This window comes from Ovis aries, chromosome 11, assembly GCF_016772045.2.
Source record: "Ovis aries strain OAR_USU_Benz2616 breed Rambouillet chromosome 11, ARS-UI_Ramb_v3.0, whole genome shotgun sequence".
In the NCBI taxonomy this organism is placed as follows: Eukaryota; Metazoa; Chordata; class Mammalia; order Artiodactyla; family Bovidae; genus Ovis; species Ovis aries.
In genome coordinates this window covers 41,023,999-41,050,469 of record NC_056064.1, presented here as the reverse complement: position 1 = coordinate 41,050,469, position 26,471 = coordinate 41,023,999, and the positions used below count along the sequence as shown (strand labels likewise).

General features: G+C 42.4%; 2 protein-coding genes and 1 long non-coding RNA gene across 4 annotated transcripts; 2 read left to right on the top strand and 1 right to left on the bottom strand.

Moving 5' to 3' along the window:
- Positions 1-1,332: 1,332 nt before the first annotated feature.
- On the top strand, positions 1,333-12,676 carry LOC101115138 (keratin-associated protein 4-8). Of its 2 annotated transcripts, none has more exons than XM_060395602.1 (2): positions 1,333-1,584; positions 1,642-2,440. In XM_060395602.1, exons 1-2 carry the CDS (start codon positions 1,390-1,392, stop codon positions 2,029-2,031), a joined length of 585 nt encoding a protein of 194 aa, XP_060251585.1. In that variant the 5' UTR covers positions 1,333-1,389; the 3' UTR covers positions 2,032-2,440. The 2 variants fall into 2 exon arrangements, with proteins under 2 accessions (XP_060251585.1, XP_027830364.2); XM_027974563.3 differs by adding an exon at positions 11,758-12,676 and having other exon boundaries at positions 1,374-2,006.
- Positions 12,677-19,740: 7,064 nt separating this feature from the next.
- On the bottom strand, positions 19,741-23,142 carry LOC121820698 (uncharacterized). Its single transcript, XR_006061388.2, has 2 exons — positions 23,098-23,142; positions 19,741-19,939 (listed from the first exon to the last, which is right to left on the bottom strand). It is a non-coding gene; the product is annotated as an uncharacterized LOC121820698 (long non-coding RNA).
- Positions 23,143-24,021: 879 nt separating this feature from the next.
- On the top strand, positions 24,022-24,810 carry LOC101112657 (keratin, high-sulfur matrix protein, IIIA3). Its single transcript, XM_004012881.4, has one exon. The coding sequence runs from the start codon at positions 24,086-24,088 to the stop codon at positions 24,482-24,484; it is 399 nt and encodes a 132-aa protein (XP_004012930.2). The 5' UTR covers positions 24,022-24,085; the 3' UTR covers positions 24,485-24,810.
- The last annotated feature ends 1,661 nt before the right edge of the window (positions 24,811-26,471 follow it).

Below are 26,471 nucleotides of genomic sequence, written 5' to 3'. Positions count from 1 at the left end.
ATTATTCCTCACGTTTTATTGAAGATGTATAGATGTATGTTGATTTTAGCTCTTCATTTAAAAATAACATAGGAAGCTCATTCTGGTGCTCTGTGAGAACCTAGAGGGGTGGGATGGGATTCGGTTGGGAGGGCGGATCAGAGGGAGGGGACATATATATACTTATGGCTGAATCACATTGTACTGCAGAAAGCTACACAACCTTGTAAAGGAATTATCCTCCAATTAAAAAATAAAGACTTAAAAAAATAACTGTCATTCTTTTGAAAATGAAAGTCGCTCAGTCATGTCTAGCTCTTTGTGACCCCATAGACTATACAGCCCATGGAATTTTCCAGGTCAGAATACTGGAACTGGTACCATTACCTTCTCCAGGGGATCTTCCAAACCCAGAGATCGAACCAAAGTCTCCCACATTGCAGGCAAATTCTTTACCAGCTGACTTACCAGGGAAGCCCTTTTTTAAACTATTGCCGTGCTGTTTCTTAGGCATGTGTCTCATGCAAGTATCTACAGGAAAAGGATGCGGAGTTATCCGTCAAGTTCTCTTACTACCCAACAGAATTCTTGGATCCATATTTTTGAAGGCTTAACCATTCCAAACATGTTTATATACAATGAATGCTTTTGTAATGAAATATCCTGTGTACAAGTTTGACAACTTAAAGATAAATCAAAACATCCCATTCTGATTGCCTAGCCTGGGAGACATACAGCAAAAACGTGTTTCTTCTATTTAAAAGCTGTGAGTATGGCTAAGTGCTTGAGACAGTGGAGTGAAATCAGACACAGAAGTTGAAAATTCCTTGTAGTCTACCTATCTTCCTGACCGTCCAAAACGCCCACTTAGGATCACATTCATCCATATTATTTGTGGGACATTCACCCCAAACATCTTTCTTTCTAATTCCTTTCCAGTGTTTCACCTGACCAGCACTGGTTCCCCTCACCCTTGACAACAAAATATACATGAGCTGTATAAGAAATTTTTCTCTCTGAAGTTCAGAGAGCAGTGATAGGAGAGATATCACATTCAAAAAAAAGATGCTAGATGCAGATGATAAAAGCTGTATAAGATATTGAACCAACCAGTAGAAAAGGTGACACCCAAAAGGAAGAACTGGGACAGGGCTTTCAATTGGACACACAGACACTTATCAGGAAAAGGAAAGATATCATTTTCTTCATTTTGGACTACTGCATGAGAAACACACAATTATGCAATTAAATGATCAATTTTCCTAGGAGGGTAAACAATAACACGGGAAAAATGATGTCATGATAGCAGCTCTTCTGCAGGGTATAAAGGGGCCGCGGGCCAAGAAGAGTCTCAGACTCAAGAAACTCACTTTCCTGGAAACTCACCCAGAACCTCCACCCTCTGACACCATGGTCAGCTCCTGTTGTGGCTCCGTCTGCTCTGACCAGAGCTGCAGCCGAAGTCTCTGCCAGGAGACCTGCTGCCGCCCCAGCTGCTGCCAGACCACCTGCTGCAGGACCACCTGCTACCGCCCCAGCTGTGGTGTGTCCAGCTGCTGCCGCCCCGTCTGCTGCCAGCCCACCTGCCCTCGCCCCACCTGCTGCATCTCTAGCTGCTCCCGCCCCTCCTGCTGTGTTTCCAGCTGTGGTTCCAGCTGCTACAGGCCGACCAGCTGCATCTCCAGCTGCTGTAGGCCCCAGTGCTGCCAGCCTGTGTGCTGCCAGCCCACCTGCCCTCGCCCCACCTGCTGCTTCTCTAGCTGCTACCGCCCCTCCAGCTGTGGGTCCAGCTGTGGCTCCAGCTGCTGCAGGCCTACCTGCTGCATCTCCAGCTGCAGGCCCCGGTGTTGCCAGTCTGTGTGCTGCCAGCCCAGCTGCCCCCGCATCTCCAGCTGCTGCCGCCCCTCTTGCTGTGGCTCCAGCTGCTGCTGCCCGAGCTGCTGCCTGCGCCCAGTGTGTGGCCGGGTCTCCTGCCACACCACTTGCTATCGCCCCACCTGTGTCATCTCCACCTGCCCCCGCCCCGTGTGCTGTCCCTCCTCTTGCTGCTGAATCTCTGCTTTGAACATACTGCTTCCTCATTTCCTCCCTCCCCACTGTTGCAGAGCTTCTTTTTAAAATGTGGAGGGTTCAAGAGAACTAGTCCTTGAATTTCATAAACACACACCGGACATACTGAATCCACATTCTAACTTCTCTCCAAACTCCCTCCGTTGCAAATGAGAACACTCAGAATCTCCCAGCAAATTACATTCTCCCAACACTCGTCCTTATTTCTTTAGGACATCTGTTTTTCATGCTTAAGGAATTTGTCTCTATCACTTGTAGGGCCCCTGATTTCTCTCTCTCTGATATGGAAATCCAATGAAGATTTTTTGGTGTACTATTTGGTAAAGATTTTCTTACGTCTTTTTATTTCCATGAACCTAAATAAACGTCCTCCTATTGGCACTGAAATTTGAATCTGATTGTTACTCTCTTTATTTTTTTAAAGGATTTACATTTCGATCCAAGTAATTGAATTTTTCCTCTACCTGCCAAACAGCACAAATTAATCAACTTTCAAGAGAGGTCAAATGACATTGATCGCTGCCTAGTTATGTCCAGAAAATAGATAAATTAATCATTTTCTAGTCTTTTGGGGGAAAGGAGGTGAAACTGAAGTGATTGAGCATCTGTGAAGATAACATGAGAAAAAATTTGGAAAGATTGAACACAATTCATGATTTTTAACAACACCAGCTTTCAGGGTTTTTTCACCTATAAAAGCAGCAGGTAGATAGGTTAGTAAAGTCTATGTATTTTCTGCTTCGGGTCACAGGCAATGAGTCCTTCGTCCACATATACTGTTGAAATGTTAGTCACTCAGCCGTGTCCAACTCTATGTGGCCCCGTGGATTGTATCCCACAAGGCTCCTCTATCCACAGATTCTGCAGGCAAGAATACTGGAGTGGGTTCCCATTCCGTTCTCCAGGGAATCTTTCTGCCCCAGGGATTGAACCCATGTCTCTTGCATTGAGGGCAGATTCTTTATCTTCTGAGCCAGCAAGAAAGCCCCTGCAGGTATACAGTGGAGTTCTGCTTTGTTCTGGTAGCCAGGGCTTCAGTACATTTGGTTTATTATTATTACTATTCAGAATATTCAGTTTATTCTGCCTTATAGTGGGGCTACCTTCAGTGCCAGTCAGGTGATATAAAGCAATGAAACCGACCCAGGGACAGTTCCTTGGTATTACTGCTGACTGTGATTTTATGTCCAAGAGTAAAAAGGGACCTTTCCAGTGCCATGCTTAGATGTCCACTGAAACTCTATCCTAGCTTGATTTCTCCACCTGTCCATTTCTGCTCACTTCCCTTCCCTTTCCTCCTAGCAGTACTAATCCCAAGATCACTTCTCAATAAACACCCTTTTTGCTAATTTTCATCTCTGGGTCTGCTTCCTAGGGAACTCAAACAGTCCCAAAAAGCAATTTGTAATTCACAACAGTTAATTTGAGAGCTGGAAACACTGACAGCAACATAGTTATCATCTTTTAGTGTATAATAAGACTTCCCTGGTGGCTCAGACGGTAAATCGTCTGTCTACAATGCAGGAGACCTGGGTTCAATCCCTGGTTCGGGAAGATCTCCTGGAGAAAGAAGTGGCAACCCACTCCAATATTCTTGCCTGAAAAATCCCATGGACGGAGGAGTCTGGTAGGCTACAGTCCATGGGGTCGCAAAGAGTTGGACATGACTGAGCGATAGTATATAATAAGTACAAACTTAAACATAAATGTATAAAACTCATGGAACTGAATTTGTAGAGAGAACTGGGAATTTTATCTGAGGTACTTTTATTCTTTTCCAAGAATTTTATGTCACTTATACACAAACACATGCTTTTTAAAAAAATATTTGAGAGTGTTTTGCCTATGTTCTCCTCTAGGAGTTTTATAGTTTCTGATCTTACATTTAGATCTTTAATCCATTTTGAGTTTATTTTTGTGTGCGGTGTTAGAAAGTGATCTAGTTCCATTCTTTTACAAGTGGTTGACCAGTTTTCCCAGCACCACTTGTTAAAGAGATTGTCTTTACTCCATTGTATATTCTTGCCTCCTTTGTCAAAGATAAGGTGTCCATATGTGTGCGGATTTATCTCTGGGCTTTCCATTTTGTTCCATTGATCTATATGTCTGTCTTTGTGCCAGTACCATACTGTCTTGATGACTGTGGCTTTGTAGTAGAGCCTGAAGTCAGGCAAGTTGATTCTTCCAGTTCCATTCTCCTTTCTCAAGATTGCTTTGGCTATTCGAGGTTTTTTGTATTTCCATACAAATCTTGAAATTATTTGTTCTAGTTCTGTAAAAAATGTGGCTGGTAGCTTGATAGGGATTAAAGATTTAAATGTAAGATCAGAAACTATAAAACTCCTAGAGGAGAACATAGGCAAAACACTCTCCGACATAAATCACAGCAGGATCCTCTATGATCCACCTCCCAGAATTCTGGAAATAAAAGCAAAAATAAACAAATGGGATCTAATTAAAATTAAAAGCTTCTGCACAACAAAGGAAAATATAAGCAAGGTGAAAAGACAGCCTTCTGAATGGGAGAAAATAATAGCAAATGAAGCAACTGACAAACAACTAATCTCAAAAATATACAAGCAACTTATGCAGCTCAATTCCAGAAAAATAAACGACCCAATCAAAAAATGGGCCAAAGAACTAAATAGACATTTCTCCAAAGAAGACATACGGATGGCTAACAAACACATGAAAAGATGCTCAACATCACTTATTATTAGAGAAATGCAAATCAAAACCACAATGAGGTACCACTTCACACCAGTCAGAATGTCTGCGATCCAAAAATCTGCAAGCAATAAATGCTGGAGAGGTGTGGAGAAAAGGGAACCCTCCTACACTGTTGGTGGGAATGCAAACTAGTACAGCCACTATGGAGAACAGTGTGGAGATTCCTTAACAAATTGCAAATGGAACTGCCTTATGACCCAGCAATCCCACTTCTGGGCATACACACCAAGGAAACCAGAATTGAAAGAGACACATGTACCCCAATGTTCATCGCAGCACTGTTTATAATAGCCAGGACATGGAAACAACCTAGATGTCCATCAGCAGATGAATGGATAAGAAAGCTGTGGTACATATACACAATGGAGTATTACTCAGCCGTAAAAAAGAATTCATTTGAATCAGTTCTGATGAGATGGATGAAACTGGAGCCGATTACACAGAGTGAAGTAAGCCAGAAAGAAAAACACCAAAACAGTATACTAACACATATATATGGAATTTAGGAAGATGGCAATGACGACCCTGTATGCAAGACAGGGAAAGAGACACAGATGTGTATAATGGACTTTTGGACCCAGAGGGAGAGGGAGAGGGTGGGATGATTTGGGAGAATGACATTCTAACATGTATACTATCATGTAAGAATTGAATCGCCAGTCTATGTCTGACGCAGGATGCAGCATGCTTGGGGCTGGTGCATGAGGATGACCCACAGAGATGTTATGGGGAGGGAGGTGGGAGGGGGGTTCATGTTTGGGAACGCATGTAAGAATTAAAGATATCAAAATTTTTAAAAAAATAAAAATTAAAAAAAAATTTGAATAGCACAAAAGAATGTGATCATACGTGAGTTGTCCATCATTTGTCTTTGCCAATCCCATTCAAAACCAATTTTTACAAATGGATATACATTCTTATTGAATCCTTTTGTATGACATTTATGTCTTTATTTATAAATACCTTTACCTGTAAATTTTTTTTCTGATGTTTATTCAAATATTATTTTTTGGCCTTCAGGCAATGTTAATATATTCCTCCAATACCAGATAAGTATATTATTTGACAGATTTATTTACATATCTCTTTATATTTATTGCTCAGATCTGTGAATTCATTTTTGCCATTTTATTTTGTGAAGAAATATAAAAGTGCATAAGAAATCCATCAGTTTTCTAAGATAGCCCGCTTCACTGTTAACAATAATATTCAGTTAATTCTGTGGGATTTTCTAGGCTTATAACCATGGCAGCTAATAGCTCCCAGCCTCAGGTAGGCCCCAGATTCATTCCTCAGTTACCCACAGTGACAACTGCATTATTAACCCGGACTTACGGGTTTTCCTTTTTTCCCTGTCTTCTTTTCCCACTTCCTCGTGTGCACTTCTGAGAATCGCTCCCCCAGGTAAACTGCTTGCACTCACATCTGTGTTTCAATATCTACTTCGGGTGCAACTCAGACAAAGACAATAGATGTTCAGCAAATATTTTTAGCTGATTGACATTAAACCAGTGATGGTGGTTATTTCTCACAAAAGAGAGCTAAATTGGGATGTCTGGAAGTGAAGAGAACCAGTGTCAACATATGTGTTCACCTCCTTTCTATCACATCTGTTTCTGTCTTAATACAGCATATGTATCCATGGTGTCCTATAGGTAAGTTCCACGCTATGGATCAAATTTGAACTTCCACAAATGTGTTTTATCAGGTGACACGTTGCTTGCCACTTAAACAAATGTGGTTTTCCTCGAGTGTAACCATGATCCCTTTGTTTGGAATGTTTCTCCCACTTTTCTCCACCAGGCAAAACAGACATATTTTTTAAAGGACCATTACATACCCTTAATTTATCCAAAAGCCTTCATTCACTCGACAAACATTTGTCGCTAATGTGCTCTGTCCCAGAAACAAAATTAAATTTTATAGTGCCCTCAGGGTGTCTGCATCGCAGAGAGTGCAAAATTCGGAGCACAATGCAGGGACAAATTGTATTTGAACAGGGTAGTTAATCATTGGTAGGAAACATTCAGGGGAAAGCTAGGATTTTGACAGAGGAATAGTAGTTTGCAAAGATAAAGACAAAGATGAAACATTCCAGGAAGATGAAGCAGCTTCAGCAAAGGCTTGCAAGCTTTATTTTTCACCCCTTCTCAGTGTCCTAATACAGCTTAACTTCTGTTTAATCTTACACACAAGCTTTCTTTCTTCCCTCTTAACGTTTCTATGCTTCTTTGGCCTATTGCTTAAAGAAGTAATAAGAATACACACTATATTATATTGCCGGGGGCCAGCGTGAGGAACTCCGCCCATGGCAAAGGTCATGAGGAAGGAGGCTTGGCATACGCAAAGGCATGATCAAGCCTCAGGAAACCCCCTGTTCCCGAGCATCTACCCCAAAACTGGAGTCTGTTTTATGCTCTCACCTATACCTCTGACTTTACGGGGGCTCTCCCCCATAACCATTTCTCTCGGAGAAGGAGTTAACTTGCAGCTCCAAGTCAATAAAAATTCCTGGGCATGACAAGAGTGTTTCAGCTTACGAACTCCTCTGAAGGTTATCTAGCCCACCTGTATAGGTTCGTCCGGCCACATGTGATTGTTAACAGCCTCCCAATCTGAGAGGCACGAGATGTTTTAGACTTACTAAAGGCAAATTCTTTTGGGGAGTTGGAAATTATTAGTATAGCGGGTTGGTTAGGAATTATATTGGTGAAGGGTTTTTCATTTGTTGTGCCAATAATTGCTGCTAATTCCCTGCCCTGGGTGTGACAAGGGTGTCTTAGGTCAAACCTCTCTGCTGACAGACTAGCTTGTGTGACAGGATATCCATACTCCTGCCACTAAGCACATGACTGTTTACTACCTCTCAACCATAAACAGCACAGAGAGTTTTGGAGTATTTTGAAAGTCTTAATTAGCATAGGGCTTTTCTCATTGTTGAGTCAATGATTGCCGCCAGGCCTCCATATCCTTAGGCACCTGGGAATATATTAATCAATGTATTTGGAATATAGAAAAGGAAATATAGTAGTTTTTAAGGTTAGCAATACTAGACTTTTTGAGTTAATGGATTTTCTCTTTTGTAATAGATCACTGTACTTTGTTATAAATCGCTGTGTCCTTGCTATGTAAAAATGTAACTTTATCACTATCTTCAGCCTAAATAGATCTTAAGGGGAGCATTGGTGAAAGGATTTTCATTTGTTGGGCTGATGTTTGCTGCTAAATCTCCATGTTCCCTGCCCTTATAATGAATATAACTAGCATATAGGAGAAATAAGTATTAACCTTTAAGCATATAGGAGAAAAAAGTATTAACTTTAAGATTAATCATGTTAACCTTGGGTTAAGTAAATTCCTTTCTTGATTGTAACTCACTACACCCTCACCCTATAGGAATGTAACTTTATTTGGAGGGTGGTGCCTGGTTTAAGAAAAAACACCCTTGGAAGAAATAAGTTTTTTGGTTTTCAGAAAGAAAGGATAATAAAATGTCAGCAGGTCTCACTCATGGCCAGAAGATGATGTAAAATCCCTAAGACCTTTTTATGTGAAGCACCTGGTTTTGATAAAGGTCAGGACTGCTGACCCCCGTGTGACTCTGTATTCATCCCTAGGTGTAACAAAAGGTATATACGCAAACCCAAAAATAAAGAAATTGGATCAGTTTCCGGAAAGACTGATACCCCCATGTCGTTCTTTCTTGCTCCCCGTTTTTCAGGCTGAATTCCCATCTGGAGCATGGATTCTATTCCACGTAAACCAAGTTATTCAGCCTCTTTTTCTCCACTAATTTTCCTACTACACTATCCATTTCTTATCTCTGTATATATCTGTAATTAAATATGTATTTTTCCAAGGACGCCGACTCCGTCCCCACCTTCGAATCACCCTGGATCCACCGGGGCTGGACCTCCGCATTATATGCTGTATTAAAGATTCAAAACAAATATAAGATATTCAGCACAATGCTTAGTGAATACAGCACAATGCCTAGTGAATTTAGCATAATGAATAGTGAGTACTGTACAAATGATAAATGTCATCATTCCTCACCTTTTATTGAAAATGTATGGAACTTATCCACATACTATATATGTTGATCTCAGTTCTTCATTTAAAATAACATAGGAAGTTCAGTTCAGGGCTCTATGACAACCTAGAGGGGTGGGATGGGATTGGGGTGGGAGGGCAGCTTAAAGGGAGGGGACATATATATATAATTATGGCTCAATCACATTGTTGTACTGCAGAAAGCTACACAACCTTGTAAAGGAATTATCTTCCAACTGAAAAGTAAAGACTTAAATAACTGTCATTCTTTTGAAAATGAATGTCATTCAGTCATGTCCAGCTCTTTGCGACCCCATGGACTATGTAGTCCATGGAATTCTCCAGGTCAGAATATTGGAATAGGTAGCCATTCACTTCTCCAGGGGAACTTCCCAACCCAGGGATCGAATCCAGGTCTCCCACATTGCAGGCAGATTCTTTTCCAGCTGAGCTTTCAGGGAAACCCTTCTTTTAACTATTGCCAAACTGTTTGTGTTCATACTGTTCATGGGGGTCTCAAGGTAAGAATACTGAGTGGTTTGCCATTCACTTCTCCAGTGGACCATGCGTTGTCAGAACTCTCTACCATTACCTGTCTGTCTTGGGTGGCCCCTACACAGCATGCCTCATAGTTTGATTGAGCTAGACAAGGCTGTGGTCCATATGATGAGATTCGTTAGTTTTCTGTGTTCAGTTTTCAGTCTGTCTGCCCTCTGATGGAGAAAGATAAGAGGCTTATGGAAGCTTCCTGATGGGTAAGACTGACTGAGGGAAAAACTTGGTCTTGTTCTGATGGGTGGGGCCATACAATTTTCTGTTGATGGGCAAGGCTATGTTCCCTCTTTGCTATTTACCTGGGACCAAACTATGATGGAGGTAATGAAGATAATGGCTTCCTCCTTCAAAAGGTCCCATGCACACACTGTTACACTCAATGCCCCCAACTCTGCAGCAGGCCACCACCAACCTCCGCCTCCGCCAGAGACTCCTGGATACTCACAGGCAAGTCTGGGTCAGTCTCTTGGAGGGTCACTGCTTGTTTCTTCTGGGTCCTAGTGCACACAAGGTTTTGTTTGTGCCCTCCAAGAGTCTGTTTCCCCAGTGTTGTGTAAGTTCTGGTGGCTCTGTGGTGGGGTTAATGGTGACTTCCTCCAAGGGGGCTTATGTCATACCCAGGTCTACTGTACCCAGAGCTCCTGCCCCTTCAGCAGTCCACTGATGAAGCGTAACTCCTCAGGAGACACTCAGACACAGTTCTGTCTCAGTCTCTGTGGGGTCTGTAGGTCCTGGTGTGCACATGGAGCCCTCTAAGCGTCTCTAGCATGTATGGACTGTGATTCTAAATGCAATTTTGCCCCTTCTACCATCTTGTTGGGACTTTTCCTTTGCCCTTGGACATGAGGTATCTCCTTAAAGTCACTCCAGCACCACACAGCCACCACTCCAGTGTCAGCTACCATCTTGCAGGTGCTTCTCTGCCCTTGGATGTGGGGTATCTCCTCACAGTCACCCCAGCACCACATAGCAAATGCTCCAGGGCCTACGACGGTCTTGCTGGAGCTGCTGAGTGCTGAAGAATTGATGCTTTTGAACCGTGGTGTTGAAGAAGACTCTTGAGAGTCCCTTAGACAGCAAAGAGATCCAACCAGTCCATCCTAAAGGAAATCAGTCCTAAATATTCATTGGAAGCACTGATGCTGAAGCTGAAACTCCAATACTTTGGCCACCTCATGTGAAGAACTGACTCATCTGAAAAGACCCTGATGCTGGGAAAGATTGAAGTCCGGAGGAGAAGGGGATGACAGAGGATGAGATGGTTGGATGGCATCACCGACTCAATGGACATGAGTTTGAGTAAGCTCCGGGAGTTGGTGATGGACAGGGAGGCCTGGCGTGCTGCAGTCCATGGGGTCGCAAAGAGTCAGACACAACTGAGCGACTGAACTGAACTGACTGAATCTGTTTCTTATGCATGTGTCTTAGTCAAGAACCTATAGGAAACAGTTGAGGAGTTATCTGTCAAGTTCTCTTACTACCCAACAGAATGTCTTGGATCCATATTTTTGAAGGCTTAATCATTCCAAACATGTTTATATACAACAAATGCTTTTATAATGAAATATCCTGTATACAAGTTTGACCACTAAAAGATAAATCACAACATCCCATTCTGATTGCCTAGCCTGGAAGACATAAAGCAAAAATGTGTTTCTTCTATTTAAAAGCTATGAGTATTGCTAAGTGCTTGAGACAGTGGAGTGAAATCAGACACAGAATTTGAAACTTCCTTGTGGTCTAACTATCTTCCTGATCACCCAAGATGCCCGCATAGGATCATACTCATCCATATTATTTGTGGGACATCCTCCCCGCAAATATCTTTCTGTCTAATTCCTTTTCAGTGTTTCATCTGATAAGCCATGTTCCCCTCACCCTTGACACCAAAATATACATGAGCTGTATAAGAAACTTTTTCTCTCTGATGTCCAAAGAGCAGGGATAGGAGAGAATAGCACACTTAAAAAAAATGTTAGCATCATATGACTAATGTTTCATAAGACATTGAACCCACCAGGAGCAAAGGTGACACCCAAAAGGAAGAACTGGGACAGGGCTTTCAATTGGGCACACAGGAGCACACTAGGAAAAGGAATAGTGTTATTTTCACCATTTTGGAATACTGAATGAGAAACACACAATTATATAATTAAATGATCAATTTTCCTAGGAGGGTAAACAATAACGAGGAAATAATGATGTCATGATAGAAGCTCTTCTGCAGGGTATAAAGTGGGCTGTGGGCCAAGGAGCTCTCAGACTCAAGAAACTCACTCTCCTGGAAACTCACCCAGAACCTCCACCCTCTGACACCATGGTCAGCTCCTGTTGTGGCTCCGTCTGCTCTGACCAGAGCTGTGGCCGAAGTCTCTGCCAGGAGACCTGCTGCCGCCCCAGCTGCTGCCAGACCACCTGCTGCAGAACCACCTGCTACCGCCCCAGCTGTGGTGTGTCCAGCTGCTGCCGCCCCGTCTGCTGCCAACCCACCTGCCCTCGCCCCACCTGCTGCATCTCTAGCTGCTCCCGCCCCTCCTGCTGTGTTTCCAGCTGTGGGTCCAGCTGCTACAGGCCGACCAGCTGCATCTCCAGCTGCTGCAGGCCCCAGTGCTGCCAGTCTGTGTGCTGCCAGCCCAGCTGCCCCCGCATCTCCAGCTGCTGCCGCCCCTCTTGCTATAGCTCCAGCTGCTGCCGCCCGAGCTGCTGCCTGCGCCCAGTGTGCAACCGGGTCTCCTGCCACACCACTTGCTATCGCCCCACCTGTGTCATCTCCACCTGCCCCCGCCCTGTGTGCTGTCCCTCCTCTTGCTGCTGAGCTCGCTGTCTTGTGACCACTGTCTCCACTTACCTCTGTCCCACACATGTAGATCCTTTTTCGCGCTGACCCTTAGGACTCACGGAGTCTAGCTGACATCATTCGTTTAGTTGGATCTCATGATTACAGTGGGTCCACCACTGTTCTTCTGACTCCGTGAACATATGCTGGCTCATTTATAATTCTCCCTTGTCATATTTTCCTTTCTATATCAGCACCAAATAAGAATTAAATTGCAATCCATCAGATAAGAAATGATCTCAGTCCTCTGAATGTTTCATTCTTCCTGATATTTTGGTCATGCTCTGCAGGTGGTCCACAAGGTGGCTATTATCTGCAGGTGCTGAGTGGCACTGACTTGACACCCTGAGATCGGGGGTAGGGGGGTCCAATTTACCCTTATTTTCTCCTCAAGTGAATTTCTTTTGTTTTGTCATTTCTCTGCTTTCTAATAAACTTCCCTGCACATAAAAATTCACTGGCATTTTTTCCTATTATTTTCATGATCATTTTACTTACTAACTAGGCAATTTATATTGTATATGAAGATACAGGAAGAATAACCCATGTTGAAATCACTTTGACAATAGATACTACATCAGATTTAGATGATTTAAGATTTTAGAATAAAACTGGCATGTATGTATATGTGCACGTTCATGTGACTTAATATACTAAATTAGGACAGAGTTCATTAAAACACATTATACCCTTTAATACCACTAGCTCCCTTTTGGAAAAAAGGATAAAATTTCTGAGCGTGGAGTACATGTCAAAGAAATTTTTTTAATTGCCTGTAAAGAATTTAATGTATTCAATTCCTTTCACTTAATAAACAATATTTCCAAGTTATAATCATAGATGGGTTATATGTCCCATTGAGTTCAGTTGAGGAGATACCATGTTTCATCGTATTAAAAAAAAACTTTATTAAGGTCTGATTGATGTATTAAAAAGTTATATATATTTAGTGAATACAACTCAATGAGATATATTACTGTATTTTTAAGAAAATATGCCGGATCTGGATGGTGTGCTGTGTTTCTGAGTATATCTCTCAGAGTTTTCCTCATAATTCAAATGTCTCCTCACTTAACAAATGTCTCCTCACTTAACAATTCAAATGTCTCCTCCTCCTCACTCACTTAACATAACTTAAATGTCTCCTCCTAGGAGGTTGGAATTTCAGAGTTCACTTTTTAAAAAGATTCTTTTAACTAAGGCTAATTTGTAGTTTTGAGTAGTTCTCAGTTGGGGTACACACTGACTCGGGGTGGGGGGCACATTGATACTGAATTCTACAAAGAAGATTGAAACCTACCCAATGAGTAAGTAATGGCGAGATTTCCTAACCCCTGATTTAGAATTTGAAATAGCAACACCTTTGGATTATGTCCACTCCAGTATTTTGGGGTTTCCCTGTGGCTCAGTTGGTAAAGAACCTGCCAGCTGGTAAAGAACCCGCCTGCAATGTGGGAGATCGGGGTTTGGTCCCTGGGTTGGGAAGATCCCCTGGAGAAGGGAACAGCCCCCCACTCTAGTATGCTGGTCTGGAGAATTCCATGGACTGTAGAGTCCATGGGGTCGCAAACAGTCAGGCAGGACTGAGTGACTTTCACTTTCACTTTTGGATAGTGTCAGAAATTACTTTCCAAAATAATGTTCTATGACTTGTCTATAAAAATATTTAAAAATTGAACTAAAATTTAAAGCATCATTAGAGCATCAGACATTCTCAACTACTAAAACACTTTCTATGCTGGCTACTTCCAGGATGAGGAAAGTAAGGGGAGCTCATCTGAAGGAAACACACAGACCACCTTCTTCACAGGGGTAATTATCACATGTAGAAATAAACTGAATATATATTGTCTCAGTTGCCAATTGCTGCATCACAATGCATGCCAAAGTCTAATAGCCAAACACTGCAACAATTTTTTATTCCTCACAATTCTGTGCATTGACTGGGTATTCTGATGATCTTTCCTGTTCTCACTCATACCACCGTGCTGATCTCAAAATTTAACTGGGACTCAAAGTTCCAAGACTTACATGTCTGGTAGTTGACTCTTCCAGGAAGGAAAGGAAGATGCTTGAAGACTTCTTTTTTAATTTAATTTTTTAATATAAATTTATTTGTTTTAATTGGAGGTTAATTACTTTACAATATTGTATTGGTTTTTCCATACATCAACATGAATCTGCCACAGGTATACAAGTGTTCCCCATCCTGAACCCCCCTTCCTCCTCCCTCCCCATACCATCCCTCTGGGTCGTCTCAGTGCACCAGCCCCAAGCATCCAGTATCATGCATCGAACCTGGACTGGCGATTCATTTCATATATGACATTATACATGTTTCAATGCCATTCTCCCAAATCATACACACTGAGGAAACCAGAATTGAAAGAGACACGTGTACCCCAATGTTCATCGCAGCACTGTTTATAATAGCTTGAAGACTTCTTTTTTTATTTTTATTTTTACTTCATTTTACTTTATAATACTGTATTGGTTTTGCCATACATTAACATGAATCCACCACGGGTGTACATGCGTTCCCAAATATGAACCCTCTTCCCACCTCCCTCCCCATAACATCTCTCTGGGTCAGGCTTAGATTCCAAAACTCATGTAACACTATTTCCACTGTATGCTATTGGTCAAGGCAAGTCATAAGGCCAAACCAGACACAAAGAGTAAGGAAACAGAATCCACCTCTTGATAGGAAGAACTGCAAGACATGCTGGCCAGTTCAGGGCTGAGGCAGAATGTGGGAGCTCTACTAAGTCAATATCAGTCCTGAGGATCCCTTCCTTCCTGTCTTCCACTTATTTGAATACAAAGTAAGAACATTGATTCATGCAGGTAATACGGATTCCCACCTCTATGAATTACAATGAGAAAGTTTTGGCTACAATCATTGGCAGAGATGGGGCTCAATGTAATGAAAGCTCTCCATATTTAAGAGAAGAGAAATAAGGAAAATGAGAACTTCCAGACTGCAGAACAGTCCCATGTGTGCACCTGACATTAGTTGCTCACGGGTTGTGAAAATTTGTCATCTAGTAACAAAAGAGACTGTATGACCCCTACACACTTTAGATTTGATATGATGGAAAAAGTCAAAAGAGATTTTTTACTTAAAAAAGCAAAAGTGAAAATGTCAAGAGGCAATGCTCCTCTTGCAATCTGTCCCACCTTCTCCTTCCCCCACTGTGCCCACAAGTCCATTTTCTATGTCTGCATCTCTATTCCTTCCCTGCAAAGAGACAGCAGCATTGACATATATACACTACCATGGGTAACATAGATAGTGGGAAGCTGCTGTATAGCACAGAGAGCTCAGCTCAGTGTTCTGTGAGGACCTAGAGGGCTGAGACGGTGGGAAGGGAGATTCAGGAGGGAGAGGATATACGTGTACATATAGCTGACTCACTTTGTTGTACAGCAGAAACAGACACAACACTGTAAAGCAATTATAGTCCAATAAAAATAATAATAACTAACAAAACTACAAACTACCAGCCAAAAAATAAATGTCAAGTGGCAGAGAGTGCTATCTCTTTCACTTCTTTTATCAAGAGACTAAGACCACTGAAGCTTTGCAGAAGACGTGGAAAGAGACTCTGAAGCTAAAGAGTTCAGTGTTATTGGCTTGATCTCAAAAGACAGAGAACCCAGAACATCTCTTTGATTTAGGAGGAGGTATGGCAGCTTCCCTGGTTGCTCAGACGGTAAAGCGTCTGCCTGCAATACGGGAGACTCGGGTTCAATTCCTGGGTTGGGAAGTTCCCCTGGAGAAGGAAATGGCAATCCACTCCAGCACTCTTGCCTGGAAAATCCCATGGACAGAGGAGCCTGATAGGCTGCAGTCCATGGGGTCACCAAGAGTCGGACATGACTGAGCGACTTCACATTCACGTGGCAGTTGGACAAATTCTCCAGTCATCTCCTGCTAAAGCTAATATTTACTATGGATTAATGGAATATTTACTCTCCAGTGCCCTCCATCCCCCCTCCCACCCTGCCCCAGCTGAAAAAGCAATTTCACCAAACCAAAGTCCCTAAAAGACTTTGGAAGCCACCATTTCCACTGTTATACAGATGAACGGTGTGGTTTCTGGTGTTAGGTAACCACATGGTTGAAGGAGTGGAGGAAAGTATTATTTGTCATCATAACATCAAACTGACAAGAGTAGAACCCCCACTATTCATGGGCAACCAAGACCAATAGCTGGTTAGCAAATAAAAAATAAAGTCATAGAGCACTTCCACACCCAAGGAACACGGAAGTTCTAAGGCAAAAACAATTCCTGAAGAACATAAACTCATGATAAATAATGACACATCACAAGAGGAAATAGACCTCCACTGGTTCACCCACATAATGGTTTAGACCTTGCTATTGCTGGGAGTCCCATGGATTTCTCTGGCCCAAGACAGATGATTTTCTCAGCCTGATATTCCAACACCATAGCAAAGACTGAAATTGGATTTTAAACTCATTTATATTATAAGCAGTTCTACATATAGATTTTGTGTTTCTTCTATCAACATTCACATAGAAGAAGATTCACTGGGCTTCTCTTGCTAAGAATTTCCAGTTCTGGCTATCTCAGATGAGAGATCCTTCCAGACTCTTTTGTAATCTTTTGGGCCCAGTAAGGGAGTTAAAACCCTTGCCCAGAGTCATTGGTTCCTATCCTGAAGAAGCTTCAGCATCAGTTCACAGATTGAAAAATTTGATCTTAAATTCCAGTTTCATTTTGGAATCTGGAAATGTGTGTTTTCTTTCTTTTTAAATTTTTATTAATTTCTATATTTTTCACTGGAGGATAACTTCCTTGCCACCAAAAGTTGGACATGACTGAACAACTAACATTTTCAAAATTTCTTTACAATAGTGTGTTGGTTTCTGCCATATATCAGCATCAGTCAGTCATAGGCATACAAATGTCACCTCCCTCTTGGAACTCGCTCTCACTTCCCACCCCATCCACTCCTCTAGGCAGTCACAGAGCACTGGGTTTGAGCACCCTGCATCATACAGCAAATTTTCATCAGCTGTCTCTCTTACATATGGCAGTGTATATGTTCTCTCTGTTCATCCCACCCTTTCCTCCCCCCATTGTGTCCGCAAGTCTGTTATCTATGTCTGCATCTCCACTGCTACCCTGCAAATAGGTTCATGAGTACCATCTTTCTAGGTTCCATATATATGTGTTAACATATGGTATTTGTTTTCCTCTTTGACTCACTTCACTCTGTGTAATAAGCTATAGGTTCATCCACCTCATTAAAACTGACTCAAATGTGTTCTGTTTATGGCTGAGTAATATTCCATTGTATATATACACCACAATTTCTTTATCCATTCTTCTGTCGATGGGTATCTAGGTTGATTCCATGTCCTAGCTTTTGTAAACAGCGCTGCAATGAACATTGGAGTACACGTGTCTTTTTGAATTATAATTTCCTCAGAGTATATGCCTAGCGGTGGGATCGTTGGGTCATATCGTCGTTTTATTTCTAGTTTTTAAAGGAATATCCATACTGTCCTCCATAGTGGCTGTATCAGTGTACATTCCCAAAACAATGCAAGAAATTCATTACTTTAAAAATTATATCCAGGGACTTCCTTGGTGGTTCGGTTTAAGACTCTGTGCTTCCACTGCAGGGGACACAGTTTAATCCCTGATTGGGAAACTAAGATCTTGCATGTCATGGCACAGCCAAAAAATAAAAGTGATGTGGAGAATGGGAATTCTTCTGCAGTCCAGGGATTAGGACTCAGTGCTATGGACTTGGGTTTGATCCTGCAAGCCACTCAGTATGGTCAATAAACAAATAAATAAAACAAATAATTATATCCAGAATCCATATATATGCATATATATAGTCAGGGGGGAGATTTCATACCAGTTTGGTATCCGGGTTGCTGAAGTCCTTCAATTAACTTTCCCAAGAGAAAATTTTGTCTGCTAGTCATTGAAATAATTGGCACACAATGAAATATGATTTCTAATGAAATCTTTGATTAAATCAATAGCTACTTTCATCAAATCAGTGCCATTCCCAGACTTTTCCCTGTTGAATACCTAATTGAAGACAAACTATTAGGAGATAGATAACATGAATTTCTTATGGAGAAACCAAGCAGCTTAAACATAATCAATGACATTTCTTGGTTGATCAGGATGAAAAGAGTAAGTGAAACGAAAATTACCCACATGAATGGAGATCCAGAGGATGAAACCCAATTGGACTTTCTAAAAGTCTTTATCCAAGCTTCATGACAAAGGTTATACAGATTAGATCACTGTTCACTAATATTTACTGTCTGCCTCTCCTACGTCTTCGGGAGACGTGTCCTCTCCCCATTTCCTATCCATGATTTGGACTTCACCGTGTGATTTGCTTTGGCCAATGGTGTATTAGAAGACACAACCCTAGCCAAGATTTGGAATGTGTTTGCATGACGAGAATTGCTCCCTTGTGCTGTCAGAAATAGGGTTACCAGGTAAAATGCAGGATGCCTCCTTACTCTGGAATTTCAGATAAACAACAAATAATTTTTTATGTAAGGATGCCCTATGCACACTTACACATACTTACACTAAACTATTATATACTTACACTAAAATATTGTTTGTTGCTTATTTGAAATTCAAATTTAACTGAGGGCTGTGCATTTTTATTTGCTGAATCTGGAAACATGAATTCAGAAGGAAGTCCAAAACTAATCCATGGCCAGAAACCAAGGCCAGCCTTAGAAATCAGCCAAACTCAACTGAACTGCAGACAAGTGGCCAAGAAATAAATACTTGCTATTGTATGTTGTAAGAGTTTGTGGTTATTTGTTATACAGCAAGAGTTGACTAATTCAACTGTGGTGGCAATGAAAAACTAGTAAATATATCAATTAGTATGAAAAGATTAACCAGATAGTTTTCCATAAATGAAATAACAATAGGGGAGTGCCCAAGTGTTTTGCTGGACTTGATTTTATCTCAACAAACTTTCTGGAAGACTAGGTTAATAATAATCTCAGGTTTATAGATAAAATTATGTTCTTACAATTTGTCGCTGATGGCCCAGGCAAGATGGCTGCCTCTTTGAGAGTTCATGTGGCTGCACACTGTTTGAGAGCTCCACTACTGGTGTCCCCATAACTAGGGAGAGCCACAGGCACACCCTACCTCCCCAGGAAACACTCCAGGACCAGCAGTGCTGCACACAATTGCTCCATGGCCCAGAAGAGAAGAGCTGGGAAACAGGCTTTGGGGGACCCGGTCAACAAGAGAAAGTTCCTGCCCACAAAACTCCAGCACAACAGCCCCAACGTGGACTGCAAGGAAAGGCTGCTGACCAGACAGAGGTGGAGAGTCAGGAAAACCCCCTGGAGACCAACCATCACCCTAGCACATGGAGCAAAGAGGAGTGGCCCTAACTTTAGTTCATCTTTGGCACCACAGACCCAGTCTTACTTTATGGAGAACATGCAGTTTGTGTAGTGGGAAAAGCACACGCTAATGTGTAAGCAGAGCCAGATATTTATTTCCCTCAGCATGCACTAGAGAGGACGGGTTTTCCTTCCATAGCTGTGGAGAGTCCAAACACAATCCACAGAGCATCTTCAACCCCAAGCCAAACAGGAGCACAGGTTTGGACTGTCCCTCTGTCTGAAGAACATGAAGGGTACCAAGCCTCACAGTTGAAGGGGATCTTGACTACCTAAAAAAAAAAAAGAAAAGAAAAACCCTGCAAAATAAGCTTTAAGACATTTATGATATGCCATATGAGAAGCAGTCTCTATTTTGAAATTTTGTTTTATTTTTTATTGAAGTTTAGTTGCTTTGCAATATTATATTGGTTTGGGGTGATCAGCATGGTGATTCAATATTTTTATAGATTATACTCAATTACAGGTTGTTGGTTATGGTCCTCTGTATTGTATGATATATCCTTGTTGCTTATCTTTTTTATACAAAACAGTTCATATCTCTTAATCCCCTGAAAGGGAAAGTGTTAGTAGCTCAGTAGTGTCCAACTCTTTGTGATCCTATGGACTGTAAGCCTGCCAGGCTCCTCCATCCATGGAACTTCCTAGGCAAGAATACTGGGAGTGAGTTGCCATTTCCTTCTCCAGGGGATCTTCCTGACCCAGGAATCGAACCCAGGTGTCCTTTATTATAGGCAGATTCTTTATTGCCTAAGCTACCAGGGAAGCCCCTTAATCCCCTACCCCTAATTTTATTTTGAAATGTTAGGATGTGCTTCTCCCCAGTTCATGGTAACCCCCACTAGTCCCTGATAGACGTAGTGCTTTCAGGAACAGGACCATCACAGACCACTTTGTGCATGAAGCTGAAATTGAAGGACATGCAAGATATCTCAATAGTTTATTTAAAAATAAGTGGAAATATTTTTAAAGCACTTAAGAATAGTAAAAAGTGAAATTATTCATCTTAAATTGAAGAAAAATCCCATTGGATTTTGTAAGCATGTTTGTTAAAATGTAAGTTTAAGGGTCAGACATACTTGGGATGAACCCAGACTCTTGAGAGCTGTGTTATTCCAATTATTTAAGAACTGTATAACCTTGGGCAAACTAGTTAAACTCGCTGAGGTTCAATTCTTATTCTACAGAGGTAATAATATGTAACTCATTTGACTGCTATGATGACTAACAAGGTAGGTAAAGACACCTATTATAGTCCCTGGACTGTACATGTGTGTGTATGTGTGTGCATGTGTGTATATGTGTGTGCATGTATGTGTGAATGCACATGCTCAGTCATGTCTGACTCTTTGAAAACCCATAGACTTAGTCCACCAGGTTCTGCTGTCCATGGAGTTTTCCATGCAAGAATACTGGAGTGGGTTGCCATTTCCTACTCCAGGGGATTTTCCTGAACCAGGGATCAAACACTCCTCTTCTGTGTCTCCTAGTACTCAGTACATATAGTAACTTAAAGCTCTTACATACTGAGAAGAAAAATGAGTGCTCACAGCATCAGCAAATGAGACAATACATCCAGAGGGAACTATTATAAACTGTTCTTAGGGGGAAATGGGTATAAGCTTCCGGTAAGGGCCTAGTGAAGAAATTCCTTGTAAAACTATGATACATTAGTTCAAAGGTGTGTTGAGGCCAAAAATGTCCACAGAATGTAAGTCATAAACAAAAATGCTATTTGTAAGCATCAGAATATACTACCCTTATATCAAACTAAAATGTGACTTTGCCCACAATATTTCATGTAATTCTAGCCACATTATGTCAGAGAACATTTAGTCTGTACAGTAAAAATCAACTAATATTATAAAAGGAGCCAAGAGGGTATCTTGGCATGAGGAATATAGAGAATGAACTTGATATAATTCATATTCATGATATCTTTCATGATGTCATTGAAGCAAAAATAAAACTGATACCCTCATGACAACAACAAAAAGCCTCCTCCTTATAGCTCAAGGGGGTAATTTTAGGACAAATGTCATTTTAAAAGCATTTGATTAGTGATTTGCAAGCTCTTGGCCCTTCTTTTTCCATTTAGTACATGGCTGACAGGACAGGATTCTTTTTTTTTTTTCAAATTCAAAGGAAAAGTGTAAATTTACTTCATACATCAGTTCAGTTCAGTTCAGTCGCTCAGTTGTGTCCTACTCTTTGTGACCCCATGAATCGCAGCACGCCAGGCCTCCCTGTCCATCACCAACTCCCGGAGTTCACTCAGACTCACGTCCATCGAGTCAGTGATGCCATCCAGCCATCTCATCCTCTGTCGTCCCCTTCTCCTCCTGCCCCCAATCCCTCCCAGCATCAGAGTCTTTTCCAATGAGTCAACTCTTCGCATGAGGTGGCCAAAGTACTGGAGTTTCAGCTTTAGCATCATTCCTTCCAAAGAAATCCCAGGGCTGATCTCCCTCAGAATGGACTGGTTGGATCTCCTTGCAGTCCAAGGGACTCTCAAGAGTCTTCTCCAACACCACAGTTCAAAAGCATCAATTCTTCAGCGCTCAGCTTTCTTCACAGTCCAACTCTCACATCCATACACGACCACAGGAAAAACCATAGCCTTGACTAGACGGACCTTAGTCGGCAAAGTAATGTCTCTGCTTTTGAATATACTATCTAGGTTGCTCATAACTTTTCTTCCAAGGAGTAAATGTCTTTTAATTTCATGGCTGCAGTCACCATCTGCAGTGATTTTGGAGCCCCCAAAAATAAAGTCTGACACTATTTCCATTGTTTCCCCATCTATTTCCCATGGAGTGATGGGACTGGATACCATGATCTTCGTTTTCTGAATGTTGAGCTTTAAGCCAACTTTTTCACTCTCCTCAAGATTTAAATTTATAGAATTCATTATAAAGGGTAAAGTATAGGGTGAAGATACAATTGAAAAACAATAAAAGGAATTAGACAAGTGCATATCTCACAGAGCCACAACGTGCTACCAAGGGAAACCAGACTATACTTTAAGACCTGGGAAAAAGCAGCAACCCCACCCCATCCGAGCTCTAATAAGTCAACCTCTATTGATCCTCTGTGCTGGTGCACAGATCTGACCTAGCAAGCAAGCCCTGAGGCCCTTTTGGATTATCTGTCATTGGGGTAAGTTGTTTCCTCATTCATTTTTAGTTGGGGACTTCCCCGGTGGTTCAGGGGTAAAGAATCTGGGTCGAGAAGATGCCCTGGGGAAGGAAATGGCAATCCACTCCAGAATCCCATAGACAGAGGAGCCTGGCAAGGTCTCCAGCCCATGGGGTCACAAAGAGTCGGACACAGCTTAGCGACTAAACAACGGCAGCAATCACTCTAAGTGATCCCTACTTGAGATTGTCAATTATATTCCAGTAAAACTGGGGAAGGAAAAAATACTTACGATATTCTCTCTCCTGCCTGACAACTGTATCATCTGCAGAGCCTGATAAACAGAAAAGTCAGAGTAGACATTGTTTACTGAGGAATGAGGAGACTGGGGCCCCATTAGGTGACCATGGTGAAACCACATGGCCCTTTTTATGAAATGAGGAGATATTTGTATAAGTTCTCTGCCATCTCCTCACAGAATCTACACATGCAATGACAACCCCAAGAAATTACACAGATAAAAATTGCAGTGGATGCTTGATGAGGGTGCTATCGTTAAGCGAGAGGTTGAGTTTGGTTTGGAAGGTGAGGAGGGAAACCACCTGGAGGTGAATGGGAAGACACCAGCAACCAAGGCAGGACCACCCAGGCCCTCCTGGGGAGGAGTGATTAAACCATGTGGCAGCCATCCTGGGTGCCATGTGGCCCTCCTCATATGGAAAACCACAAGCTTGCCTTTCAGTGAGTCATGGACGGAGACACCTAGGCAACAGGTGACTCTGGGATGCCTGGAGTGCTACTGTGAGCCTGTTAGCTTCATGTGCACGGTTGTAAATACCAGGTCACTGTTTGGGTGGAAATTATGGGAGTCTTTGAAGTCCAGAAATAAAATGCTAACTACAAGGCCAAAGGGTAATTAGATACTAGCATAATTTGGAAAACACATTCTTCTTTATATGGATTAGAATATTTCAAAGGAAATTTCACTAGCTTCAAATCATGTAGCTAGATTTGGTGAATATAAACAAAACAAGAAAACAGAAAATATCTGTGGGGTGTGTGCATGGATATAGGGGTAGAGGGTTACCAAAACTGATATTAGTCAATGCTAAATCCTCACTTAATTGGCCAGAATATTAACAAGGAATGGCATGAGTCTCTGGGGATCATCAGCTCCCGGCCAGGGTATATAAAGGGCCCCGAGCAGGGGGAAGACACTCACACCTGAGAACACTCAACTCCGCTCACCACCTCAGCCCCACTCGGCCCCACACACCACCATGACCGGCTCCTGCTGCGGCCCCACCTTCTCCTCCCTCAGCTGTGGCGGAGGCTGCCTCCAGCCCCGCTACTACCGTGACCCCTGCTGCTGCCGCCCAGTATCCTGCCAGACCACCGTGAGCCGCCCCGTGACCTTCGTGTCCCGCTGCACGCGCCCCATCTGCGAGCCCTGCCGCCGCCCGGTCTGCTGCGACCCCTGCAGCCTGCAGGAGGGCTGCTGCCGCCCCATCACCTGCTGCCCCACATCCTGCCAGGCCGTGGTGTGCCGCCCCTGCTGCTGGGCCACCACGTGCTGCCAGCCCGTCTCTGTGCAGTCCCCGTGCTGCCGCCCCACCAGCTGCCAGCCGGCCCCCTGCCGCACCACCTGCCGCACCTTCAGGACCTCCCCCTGCTGCTGAGACCCCACTTTCCTATAAAGCAACATCCTGCATTTTAAGCATCCACTCTGCATTTCAATTACGTTGAAAGAAAAATAGACATTTTTTCATAAGGTGACAATCGTCATTTTATATTTTACCATCTGGATATATAAGCAGATGTCCAATCAAATGTGCAGGTGTCTCCATCAGCAGAAGTCACAATGGATGCTAAAGCCATCTTTAAAAGTCCCCAGAGTGGGTGTTGCAAACCCATTCTGAATTCCAGAGGCTGCTCAAACTCTCCCCTCCATCTTTTGTAATGTGTTGCCTGCTTATTTTTCAATAAACTATTTTTTTTCCTGTAACCCCCCCCCTGCTACCTGATTCATTCATTAGTGCACGTTTATTAGTGTACACAGATGAGCAAACAATGAAAAGGAAGACAGATGGAGAGGATGAAGGAGACATTAGAGGGAAAGGAGAGGTACAGGGATCCAGGTATGAGTCTTAACCAGTGGTACAGGACTGTGAGACCAGTCCTCAGACTGCCCACGTGCATAGGAAATCTGAGCACACTAGGTCCTGTGTGGCTTGTCCTTTGCTCACATCTCCAGGTTCATGTCTCAACATTCCCCAACTGTTTCACTCTAAACAACTCTGAACTTCTCACAGTAACTGACACAAGTCACGAAGTTCCCTGTCTTTGCTTTTGTCATGTTCTTCATTTAATCTGGAATATCTTTTCATCTATTCCTTCCCTCCACCGTCTCCATCTACCTAACCCTGAGTCATTTCCAAGATTCAGCTCAGTCCTCTCCAATTGTTCTAAGCCCTCCATCATGTATGGATGTGAGAATTGGACTGTGAAGAAAGCTGAGCGCCAGAGAATTGATGCTTTTGAACTGTGGTGTTGGAGAAGACTCTTGAGAGTCCCTTGGACTGCAAGCAGATCCAACCAGTCCATTCTGAAGGAGATCAGCCCTGGGATTTCTTTGGAAGGAGTGATGCTAAAGCTGAAACTCCAGTACTTTGGCCACCTCATGCGAAGAGTTGACTCATTGGAAAAGACTCTGATGCTGGGAGGGATTGGGGACAGGAAGAGAAGGGGACGACAGAGGATGAGATGGCATCACCGACTCGATGGACATGAGTCTGAGTGAACTCCAGGAGTTGGTGATGGACAGGGAGGCCTGGCATGCTGCAGTTCATGGGGTCACAAAGAGTCGGACACGACTGAGCGACTGAACTGAACTGAAGCCCTCCATCACACAAACACGCATGCATGACATTCATGAACACACATGCACACACCCACAAGCTAGGTTAGGTGCCCATGAGTTGTGCCAATAACATCCTATACTTCCTTGCCTCTTCACAAGGCACAGTATTGTGATTATCTATTTCTCTACCTCCAAAGAAGGAGCCACAATTTGCCTGGTTCCCATTACTGAGGCTGATGTTTAGAATATAGCTGGTAGTCAATTTCTACTTATTGAATCAAAATACATGAGAAGCGAATTGTCTTTATGAAAAGAATTCTAAAAGGTATATATTTACTTAAAGCAAAAAATTCATCAGTTTAACTTAAATTTTCTGACCTCCAGTTTTCCCTGTCTACAAAATGAGAAAATTAATATTTATCAATGTAAATTTCTGGGTAAGTTAAGCAACTTAATGTATATAAAGTGCCTGGCACATAGGAAGCACCCCTACTGTTACCAAACCAATTTAGATCTGCTCGCTCACACACAGTAAAACAAATCTTTTGACACTGCATTGTGGTGAAGAAAAGTACAGAGTTGACTGCAAGGATACCAACATGGAACCAAGCAAGGAGAATTGGCAGCTTGGGCTCAAAAGACCTGAACTCCCCAATGGATCTCAGGGAAGTGTTTTTAAAGACAAGGTGAAGAGGAGGGTCTTAGGGTCCAGGATCAGCTCACACTCAGTTTTCTGATTGGTTGATGGTGAGGTTAGTAGGGTGATATTTTAGGAATCTGCCTTCAACCTTCTGATTCCAATTGGT

Coding starts and splice junctions, on each gene's coding strand:
- LOC101115138 (XM_027974563.3), top strand. CDS start 1,390: ATGGTCAGCTCCTGTTGTGGCTCCGTCTGCTCTGACCAGAGCTGCAGC. Junction 2,007..11,757: donor TCCACCTGCCCCCGCCCCGT/GTGCTGTCCCTC, acceptor CTGTGGCCGAAG/TCTCTGCCAGGAGACCTGCT.
- LOC101112657 (XM_004012881.4), top strand. CDS start 24,086: ATGACCGGCTCCTGCTGCGGCCCCACCTTCTCCTCCCTCAGCTGTGGC.